General features: G+C 36.4%; 1 protein-coding gene across 1 annotated transcript; it reads right to left on the reverse strand.

The window, feature by feature from the left end:
- Nucleotides 1-2536: 2536 nt before the first annotated feature.
- On the reverse strand, nucleotides 2537-7923 carry tbcb (tubulin folding cofactor B). Its single transcript, XM_022767534.1, has 7 exons — nucleotides 7763-7923; nucleotides 7172-7327; nucleotides 6812-6955; nucleotides 6235-6331; nucleotides 5613-5804; nucleotides 5103-5175; nucleotides 2537-5008 (listed from the first exon to the last, which is right to left on the reverse strand). The coding sequence occupies exons 2-7, from the start codon at nucleotides 7289-7291 to the stop codon at nucleotides 4894-4896; spliced, it is 741 nt and encodes a 246-aa protein (XP_022623255.1). The 5' UTR covers nucleotides 7292-7327; nucleotides 7763-7923; the 3' UTR covers nucleotides 2537-4893.
- Between the last annotated feature and the right edge of the window lie 3364 nt (nucleotides 7924-11287).

The raw sequence follows: 11287 nt of genomic DNA on the forward strand, positions 1-11287 counted from the left end.
ACTGCGTGTAGTCTCGCGAGAGGTCAGTTGTAGCGTCAATGGAGTGACGAAAAATGTGAGGCGGTCGATTTTTCTTTTTCTTTTTTTTTATTTAACATTGTATTACAAAAAATGCAGAATAGATGGTCATTAAAATATCACAACAAAAGTATTCAGAAAATACATGTAGACCTAATGTAAATACTGACAACAATTATTTCTTATATCCTGAATAAAACAACAAGGATACATTGAATAAAAAACATAATAAAGACAATGTGAAATCAATGAAAGAAAGACAGACAACAAAAAAAGCCAGAGGTGTGATATGATGCAGTCAAGAATGAATGTACTTATGATGAAATGTCACTAAGTTACAATCCTCTATTCAGGTAAAACAGGTTAGGTGAGGTGCATGTCAGTATCAAGGATGGATTACCAACTGGGCAAAGCAGTCAAATGCCCTAGGGCTCCAAAAGCCCCAAGTTTACTCCATATCGTTTATGTCTACATAATTTGATTAATTCCAAGTTTTTTTAGTTTTTTGGGGGTTTTTTTGTTTGTTTTTTTTTAGAAATTTGAACCACTGATATCATAATATCAACTACAGGTTCTCCATCCTCCTTGTGGCCCAGTCTTGTAGAGGGAGTCTGTATCAAGATAGTTTAAAGACCAATCTAGTTCATATTCTGGTCGTTTGTTATAAAGTTGTGTTTTATGAAATTTTGTTTTGTCAAGTAATTAACACATAGAAAACCTCAGACAAGGCAGTATTACTTATAGGCCAACTGTACGGCTGCTACCAACATTTTTTTCATTATCAATACATCTCACAGTTATTTTCTGTAGTAACTGATTGATTGTTTAGTTTTTAAAGTATTTTGTTTTGTCTGAAAAACAATCAAAAATTCAAAGTTGTTGAGTTTACTGTCACAGAAAACTGGGAAAACTAGTAACTATTCACATTTGCGAGGTTGTTACCTGATCATTTTTGGGCATTTTTGCTTAAACACTTAAACAATTAATCAGTTGTCAAACTTGTTGTTATTTGTCACAAACTGAAATGAAGAGTGGTAGTCATAAGGGGTCAACAACAAATTTGTGCGCCATAGGAGGTTAATCCACCCATGGTCAATATTTCTTGAAAAACACCCTCAGAGTAAGTTTTTCCTGAGGCATCTCATCTTGTGAATAAAGAATTTGATCTAAAAATTTACAATGACATGAATTCTGGAATTCTTAACAGAGTAGAAGAACAAAATATTGACATCATCAAGCTTTTCGGTCAAGTAGTTCTCTAACTCTTGTCAGAATTTCTCAGCATGTGGACAGGTAACAAACAGGCGTTGTATGGACTACATTCATTTCTGACATCAGGAAAGTACTTGGAGACAGCTTCATGACAGGATCTGTGCTTAACAGAGATGAAGACCTTTTTCACTTCATCGGTGAGAAAAAAAACCTGGTGTGGTGTTATCCATGCTGTGAACCAATTTACCTCATGGTGAGTGGCGCATGTGAAAACAGCTACTGAGGGAGACTTACTGTGCAGCTGATAAATATTGTAAGCTTCTTTTTGTGACAGGGCTGATGAAACGGCATGAAACGCTGTGCTTAGTCATGCATCTTCAGTCGTGTAACTATAAAATGAAAGCTGTCTCAAAAGGGAAAATGGAACATGTACTACTTGATGTTTAAAAATAGCTACAGACATCTTATTAAACATTAAATCTCAGGCAAGCAGCAAGTCCCCAATACCATATCTGCAGTCATGTAAAGTAACTATACTCAAGTACAATACTTACATACAATTTGTAGGTACATGTGATTGTAATGTCCATTATGTATAATAACACTGATAGGGGCCATTCTTACTTTTGATATTCTATATTTTTGCTGATAATGCATCTGTAGTTTTATTTAACATTTTTAAAGCAGGATCTGTAGTTGGGGTGAGTATTTCTCAGATTTTAGCTTTGCCACATTGACTTAAGGATGAGAGCACATTTTCCACCATTGCATATTTGGACATCAGATCCTCATACAATCTCCAAATACGTTTTTAGAACAAATGGTCATGAAGTCTCTGCGTATGGTATTTATGTCTATTCACAAACAATATGTACTTCATTTTGTATCTTTACAGACACTCCCATTCAATCTAAAGCTTTTCTGATTTGAGTAACACGTTCAAGAGCAACTGTGGGTATATAAACCATGGGCTTACGCTGTGTTCTTCAGTTGGCAGTTACACCCAGTGCAAGTGAAGCCACTGAAGATGTTTCAGAATAAAACCACCCTCTCTTCTTAAAATGTGGTCATCCTGAATCCGGTGTGATTCATGAATGCAACATATATGTATAAATTCTCTATAGTGCCTGTTGTTCATTAGTATTGTATGGTATTGTTTAGACATTCAAATTTGTCCTCGGTGTATACCATGACACAATTCTCACTAATAACTTAGCAAAGCAAGTAATGCACAGTAGGTAGGTAATGCAGGTTTCCTTCAAGTTACTTTGCATGCTTGCACTACACATTTGCAACATAATGTTCCTTCATTGTTGCATGTCAATTTTATTCATACAGCCCCAAATCACAAATTTGCTTCAGAGGGTTTTATAATCTGTACAACATATCACACCCTATATCCTTAGATCCTGAATTAAGATGAGGAAAAAAAGAGCTGAGTGATCCCACTATCAGGATGGACAGACATGCAATAGATACAGGTAGACAGAAGTAGCAGTAAAATTGGAGAAAATGGTAAAACAGAATTACTTTTATATATACAATAATTTAAAATGAGGAGAAATGTTAATTGCAATAAATTTAAGTTTCAGGCAGAGTGTAAATGGTTCATGTTACATTATACATACTGACAAATCCACTCTATTTAATTAGCTACTATACTGGCAAATTATTTTTTATAATTATGCATTACCCTTTGGCACATAGTGAATCAGCACCTTAGAAATTAACAGGTTTTAAAAGATGAAAAGAGAACAATACTCCATGTTTGTATATGTGGCTATGACATTTCATTGAAAAGAAACCACAAAAATAATTAATTTACATTTCCTCTGTTCTGATTTAGAGGACAAAAAAAGGATATTAACAGTTTTGAACCAGTAACACATAAGGAATCATAAATAAGGCATATCATTAATTTGAAATGCATTATCAAAAGTGTTGTGGTGATTGTAATGGAGAGAGAGGCAGTTAACTGAAGTGTGACTGATGTACCTGTTCACTGTCAGATAGTTCAGAGACTGAACACAAGATGATGCACTTTACCATGTAGACACAGGAGCGGCAAATACATACAATCAGTTTCATAGGTTTCGCTGTGCTTGTGTTTTGAAATATTACGCTGATGGCCAACCTGGTATCAATGGTATTCAATAAAAAATATGCATCTAATAGTACAATGTAAGTCTCATGGAGTTACTTTATACTTATACATCTCCACTAAATGACCTATTACTTAAGCCCACTTGAACAAAAAGCTGTGTAATACTAGTGCTGAGGGACTGTACTGCTTGACACAGCATGAAATTCAATGTGCCATGCTTATATAGAACTTCAGGAATTAAAAAAAGAAATGTCTGTTGGGTATGACTTGAATTTGAATGCTATTTGAATTTTTGATACACTTTAAAATCAAACAGAATACACTCTCCGTAGATATTGGATTTATTTTTGGATGATGTCATCCCATTTGTATACAGGAAAGCTTATCTGAGCTTTATCTTAAGTAGATAAATTTGATCTGATAGATCGCATTTAAATTAAACAAAAATAAATCAAATTTTTATCTTGAAACAATATTTTTTTTTATTTCAGTGGTTCAATATAAGCAGGATACATTAAAGTGCAGAAACTTAAATTTTTTAACAAGAGGAATTCAATCAGAAAAATAAAGGGGAATTACATCTTATATCCACTTGGAAGCCTAAAAATGGGACTGTTTTACATACCACATACAAACGAATAATGAAATTTAAGGAATTATAAGTTGTTTAGAAAGGAAATATATACCCTTGCATACTTTAATGCTCATATTTTGGCATCGTACACCTGTGTAAATGGCAATAACTGCAAATATAGCAAATAGGAACAAGAGTTTCCGCTTCCGCTTACAGCTGTGTTTCATTATGGACTATTCAGGCTACTGTTGGTGGGGATTTGGGGAGTTTGTCCTTGAACTGTCCTTGAACTGTGAAGTTTTTGTCAATTGTTCAATAGTGGAATGACTTTGACCATTGAAGACCATTGAAGACTGATTTAAGTAAATGACTGGACATTGTATTAGTCAGGGCTATGAGCAACAATTACACTTTTGATTTTAGTGTCAAAGTATTTTAGGGTAAATTTTTCCTTCAGCAAACAGTTTTCCAATCCTTGGACCACTCTCTCAGCAATTTACAGTCTTCAACAAATGCTAAGACTACAGTTCACTATAGACAGTTATATACAATCATCTTTTTACACAATAGTTGGTATCCAAACTGTCAACAATGCCGGATGACATTGAAGACCCACCTTAAGAAAGCATGGGAGCAACAAGTACTAGTAAAGCAAGTGCATGAAGTGAAGAACTACATATTAACCTTCATTATGCCGCCTCACATGAACAAATACTCTCCTTTATCAAACCTTGTTGGTGTGAGCTACTCCTGTGATTATGCTGTGTTATTATCATATCCAGTTCACCAAGAGACTACTACCTGACAGTCACCTCTGTCAAGTTGCATTGAAGTTACTGAGGCTGAAATGCCTTTTGATCATGCCTTCCAGAGAAGCACGAAACAAACAAACAAAAAAAGACATTCGTTACAATATATATGACTCTGTTATCTCCAGGTTGCTGAATGGAAATTTCAGGGCAGAAAAACTACAAACCACACAGTCCTACATCTCATCTAAACCATAATCCTCCTCAGGGAAGTCTCCCACAGTCACACTCAGGGGCTTCACAAATGCACCATATTTGTTCTCACAATCAAAGTATCGCTTCCCTTCAACACTGCGGAGACACAATTTAAAAAAGGGACAAGGTCAAAATCAGGGAAAATCAAGACCAACATAATGTACGCTGCTAAAAAAGACAGTGCTCTTACATTCCATCGTGCTTTCCCAGGGGCTCGTCGTACTTCACACCCACCCAAAAGCCTGGCTTGAAATCTGCTGTGCCTGCAATGAACATAACAATTACACCAAGTTCACCCATTCTTATTTATTGTTGTTTGCTTAATCATGATTTTAAATTCTCAGTCTTCATAAACTGCTGAAAATGACAACAAGAAAAAAAGCAAAACTGATTTTTCTAGGCCTATTCCTTTATGTGGATATTAACTGTAAATATTTATAAGGACATTAACAACAGTCTGTAAATGAAACAAATAAAATGAAATAAATCACACCAGCACAAGAAACACTTAAACAGCCTATCCAATACTTTTGGCGTCATAAAACTAGTGGAGTTATGTATAACCCAGGGCCACAACTCCTCCTCATTGCTTGCAAAAATGAAAACAATGCTGCTCTGTTATACAGAAAATCCTCACCAGCACAGGATTTAAACCAATGTCCTGAAGAAAGTAAACCAGCTAAGCTTTATCCACACTTACCAACATACATGACTGTGCCAACCTTCGTGGGCTGCCCAGGGACATGCACTTGGCATCGGCTGCCAACAGAAATGGCATCAGCAGCAGCCTTCTGTTCCTCCTCCCGAGCAGCGAGATCAGCTTTCTTCTTGGCCACTTCTTCCTCATTGAAGCGGCCAACACGTTGTTTCTTCATGAATGACCTTGCTGAGTCTGCGGGAAAAAGTGTGAGGTATTACTAAACCAGGATACTTTAAAACAAGACTGGGAATACTGCAGAAGATGTTCTATTAAATAAGGTTGAATAACTCCTTTACATTTGTCAATGGTTAGCAAAATAAACAAACATTTGTACAATCGCTGCCTGATGGAGGTATTTAATTTTTTGTCAATGACTGCAACTAACAATCGATTTTCATTATTGACTGCTCTAACAATTATTGTCTGGATTCACTGATTGATATTCAATTCAACGAATTGACTCAATTATCAACTATACGTTATTGTGTAACTATAATGTTACCCCTTCCTGCTGCAATAGCCCTATTTGGTCATAAAATAAGGAAAATATATATGATTTCAAAAACACAGAAAAAACGCTATGAGAGTTAGAAATTGAAGAGATATGCATGGCAGACTGTACCTGTTTTCTTATCATATGCCTCATCTGAGAGTTCAAACTTCTCCACTTTGGAAACATCAGTGAATTCACCCATCTGACCTCCACTTCTATCAATGACCTGAGCAAGAAATGACACGTTTTTTTTTTTTTTTTTTAAACACCACTAGCATGTTTTAGTCAATAAGTATAGATCACTTCAGTCTGAAATAAGCAAGGTGATCCATAGGCAAGTATTTTAACATTTCATTATTGTTGCATGGTAACACAGCTGTGGGGAGCCAAATTTTAAAATGATGATGATGTGATTTTTGTTGGGTCCTCTACCAAACAAACTTGTTCCTTTACATCTGGAAATATTATTTGTAGGCTGGGGCGTCTATGTAGCACCACAACACTTATGGTGCTAACAATGCATAACAATGTTATGATACATTTCACCTTTATCAAAAATCTTTTTTATATTTGTCATATCTGAGGCAAATTTGTTCTAGCCCAAAGACCATGGACCATCTGCAACCTTGTGGCTATGTGTATGTTACTACAATATCACAATGGTCAGGACCAGTATAAAGTGATTTCACACCCAGCTGCTACATACATGTATTCTGCAGTCATCATCCACAGGATAGGAACCCAGCAAAGCTTCATTGTCGTCTATTTTCTGCATGAACTTGTCAGAGACACTGTATAACTCCAGGTCCATGCAGGAGGCTGGTGTGCCCACAACCATCTCCAACTTTCCCTAATAACAGTAAAAACAAAACAGAATGCATAATACAATGACTTTTTTAAGATGCTGATAGGTATGTGATTACACGAGGAAGACAGAAATGAATTATAATCTAAATATAAAGTGAATTGTACAGGTTAGGTCTGGGAAAAGCCCAAAAAACAGCAATGCCAACTCGTGCAACTTTTCAGTTGTGTAATGAATGATTTGGAGTCAGATGAGGCTCACCTTCAGCTCTGCAACACTAATCCCTCTATTGAACCTGCGCTGCGTCTCAAAGGAGATGATGGTGCTTGTTAGGCGCACATTCACAGTGGGGTTGGTAACTATTGTCACTTGGCCGTCCATTATCCTGACTGTTTGGACACAGCTCCTGGTCAAAAACTGAAAAAATCAGACAAGTAATGTGACATATTAAGCAGTGGGACTGAGACTGATACACTGTCTCACAGCTGCAGACACATACTGTCCCTGACAGTTAGTATGATTCAAGCCGTTGTCTTGCTGAACACTTCTGATTAAAGTCTCTTTGACGACACACAAAAACAAAGACTGTGTCTACTTCCAAACACTGTTTAGTTTTGGTAGCTAGTACTTACTCTAAGCACGTTCTAGCATTGAAATCATTTGCCACCTTTTATCTCTCACATTTAAACAATTTATCAACTGCGATCGTTTAAGTTTCATTACACATTGTCTCATTTTAGCTGGCTATTTTACATCAATCAAAGACTGCGTTAGCTGTTTGGGTGGCTAGCAGCAGCACAGTCACGTTGGATACACTGAGGATCCCACTACAAGGTTGCCATAGTTACTTACAAACGTGTACTTTTTCTTCGATGGTATTTAAAGAACTTTGACTCGTCTCTGTATCACAGTTTAGCCAGATGAATCCGTAACTTTTACGTTATAATAACACTAACGGTGGTACAACGAGCCTCGCCGTGTGGTTGGAAAATTATAACACCGATTCCTGCTACGCCCAGCTCTGGAACGTTCTACCCTCCCCAGACAGCAGGAACACCAATCATATCGGGGACCAAACGAGCTCAGCCTATAGTGTTACGAAACTTAAGAAATGACGCTCAGGAGCCGCCTACGTACCAGCAGATTGACACCGTCGGTAACCAATCATCAGACGGGAGTGAAAACGATCGTAACCACATGATGGCGTTGTCCTCAAGCCTAAACGTGAAGACTGAACAGTATCTGTCATGAGGAATAATTTAACCACGATAGACACTGGCATTGTTTGGAAGTCTTTGACCCTGTAATGAGAAAATATAGGTCTGTGCTTTATATTATGACAGGTTTGCCTTTATAAGTGGCTTGATCGCCAGGCATTATGAGTGAGATACCAGAAAATTTGGGTTCAATCTGATACCAGGCCGGGATCACTGATATCAGTACCTATATCGATACTTTTTTAATCTTTAAAAGCAGCTAATGCACCACCATGCAAGGGAGCGAAATATGCCATGATTTATGAGATAAATGCATATTGATAGTCTGTTCTGGAGTTTAATCATCAACAAATAATTTGCCAAACATGAGGCATTTCTTTTTTATTGTTCTCTGTTAATTAGCCTACTTAATCACATGCATGTTTAACCACAAGACAACTTTCAGTGATGAATAACATTTGTTCATTACGTGAATTCTCTGAACTTGTTGATTGATGTGATCACTGTGCATGTTCATGTGTCCAGCATGTGATCTAATTTGTAATGTCACTTGTATTAATACTCGGGGGATTGATCTGTCAAGCCCTACCAGCCATAAAGAATCACAGACTCAATAATGATCAGTAAAACCACACCATGTTTGGGTCCAGTTATAACAAAGGTCAATAATAATTTTGGCTTCCTCTCAGTTGGTTGAGTAAATATGGACTAATGGACATTAATGTATAGAATAAACTACATTATGTGTTATGAATATGAAATAATATTGTTGAAACTTGAAAGCATTTTTGTGAGGACTATGCTATGTTTGAGCTGTCATTTCCCTGAAAAGTTTTTTCATTTTTTTCCTGCAGCATGATAGAAAATCTCCCTGCAGGAAAACAAGCCTTAAATCACTGACATGCAGTGAACCAAGGTATTCCATAAATACATTGAACAGAGTACAGCATGTGTGGGCAGAAAAAAACAAAGATCAAAAAAAGTAGGAAGCTACAACCAAAGACCAATCAGAGAAGAGCAGGGGAGTGCTGACAAAAGCCCACAGCCCCACAGTGAAGATTTACATTCCTATGGTTGTTGATGGAGATGCAGGTCTGCAAACCTGCCTGGCTTCATTTACACCTTATCTGCAGGTCATATATCTTATCATATCTTAAAGACCATACTAATTTCTGTGCGACTCACACACAGTTTCTTATAAAGCTCAAAGGTTCAGGTTAAGTCCATACAAATGTAAGCTTTCAGTATTTACTTATGGTTTCATGTGTGAAACACAGAGACGTTGCCATGACGCAAATCCATTGCAAAACTCCTAACATTACGGATGTCACAAATGCAAATTATACCTGCTATATTAGTTTAAGCTTAATTGTGTGTATTTGTACAGTATTTGCATTGGGAAACCACCTCAGACACACCAAACCATGATATCTGGTTGGATGACAACCAGTCTTCCCTGGACAAACACAGACACACTGTCTTACAAAGGCCGTATTGATTACACAGTGTTATTCTTTGTGAGAAAACCATAAACTATTTTCTAATGTCCTGCTTTTTAAAGAAAATTCTCCCAGGGATATTAACTTAAGACTAGCATATGATATGAAATTCAAACAGATTTTACAGTCTGAATTAACAGTTTAAGACACATTAATTCTTTTAACATGCTGTTGGATCCACAAGAGCTATCAGAGCAGACTTTCTGAACCGTATACATTTCAAGAATTAAGAAGTGCCATTAAAAAGGATTATAGTAATTCGTACCATAAACATCATAAATATCTATCTGTTATCAATAGAATCCCTAAAAATAATGAAAATAAAAGTTGGATGAGATTACAATAAAGTAAATTCTCTGAAAGTCACTTTTATCTATAGAGCTGGGAATAGAATTAGTTAATTAATCAATCAATCTGGTTTCAGCTCCTTAAAATTTTTCACTCATTTCATTTTCAATTTATAAACTGAACAGTTTATTGATGAATCATGAAAATAATGATCATGGAGATGAAGCTGATAATGAAAGTACCTGTTAATTGTATACCTTTACTCGGGTGTAACTACTTGCATATCGAGCACAAGGAACAGTGGCCAGATGTGGTATGCAGAGGTGGAAAGTACTACAGCTGTTGTTACTAGTTACTTTGCAGATGAGGATTTTATATACAAAACATATCCATGTATAAATATGATGCATTGTTTTAGATAAACAGTATATAAAGTAGCTATTATTAACTTCGCCTCCACCAGCTGTAACATCAAAATGCTGCCAACAGTGTAATGCATCAGTAATAATCCAATAATAACTCTGACAGGGGCTATTCTGCCACATGATAAGTACTTGTATTCAGGGCTGCAATTAATGATTATTTTCTATTATCATCTGCTAATTATTTTCTCAACTAATCGATGAATCATTTTGTCTGTAAAATGTCAGCAAGGCATTAAAAGATCTCATTGTAATTTCCCAGAGCCCAGGAGGGTGTCTTCAAATTCCATGATTTATTTGACCAGCAGTCCAAAACCCAAAGATATTCAGTTCACTGTCACAAATGACGAAGAAAAACAACAAATCCTCACATTAAAAAAGCTGGAACCAGAGGATGTTTGGTATTTTTGCTTGAAGTGTGACTGAAATATTTGAATATTCTGATATATATATCAGGATATTTGATTTTCTGTCAGCTCTTTGTTTAGGCAGGTACATTTTGCTGCAAAGAGGTGTAGTTTTACTTAAGTAAAATCATGACTGTGGGACCTTTTCTTGTATTTTAACCTCAAAATATTGATTATTTTACTCAAATTAAATATCTCTATACTCTTCGTTAGTCAGATGTTTGTGAAATGTCATATTACTGCCATTGAGCAAGTTTTATTCAACAGCAGTGAAAAGCATTATTTGAAAAGTGGTAATTTATGAAAGAAATATGTCTAAATAATATGCTATTCGAACATATAAAGATTAGTGTAAGTACCTTTGACAAAGACACTGTAGGCCCCTATTAGGTCGGGAAAGGGGCGTGACAGCTGGTAGTTTGCAGGCACATTCATGGTTTGGTCGGCTGGCGGAGAATGGGAGCGAGCGCAGCGCTGCGGAGGGAGGGAGGGAGGGAGGGAGAGAGGAGGAGGAACTACTGGTGGAAAAAAAGTTAAAGTAAAA

This window comes from Seriola dumerili, unplaced genomic scaffold, assembly GCF_002260705.1.
Source record: "Seriola dumerili isolate Sdu_G_001 unplaced genomic scaffold, Sdu_1.0 BDQW01001195.1, whole genome shotgun sequence".
NCBI classification, from domain to species: Eukaryota; Metazoa; Chordata; class Actinopteri; order Carangiformes; family Carangidae; genus Seriola; species Seriola dumerili.

Excerpts from the sequence above, each read along its gene's own strand:
- tbcb (XM_022767534.1), bottom strand. The coding sequence starts at position 7,291 with ATGGACGGCCAAGTGACAATAGTTACCAACCCCACTGTGAATGTGCGC. Across the intron at positions 6,956-7,171 it reads TTAGTGTTGCAGAGCTGAAG|GGAAAGTTGGAGATGGTTGT; the intron begins GTGAGCCTCATC and ends TACTGTTATTAG. Across the intron at positions 5,009-5,102 it reads CTGGGAAAGCACGATGGAAT|TGTTGAAGGGAAGCGATACT; the intron begins GTAAGAGCACTG and ends GTGTCTCCGCAG.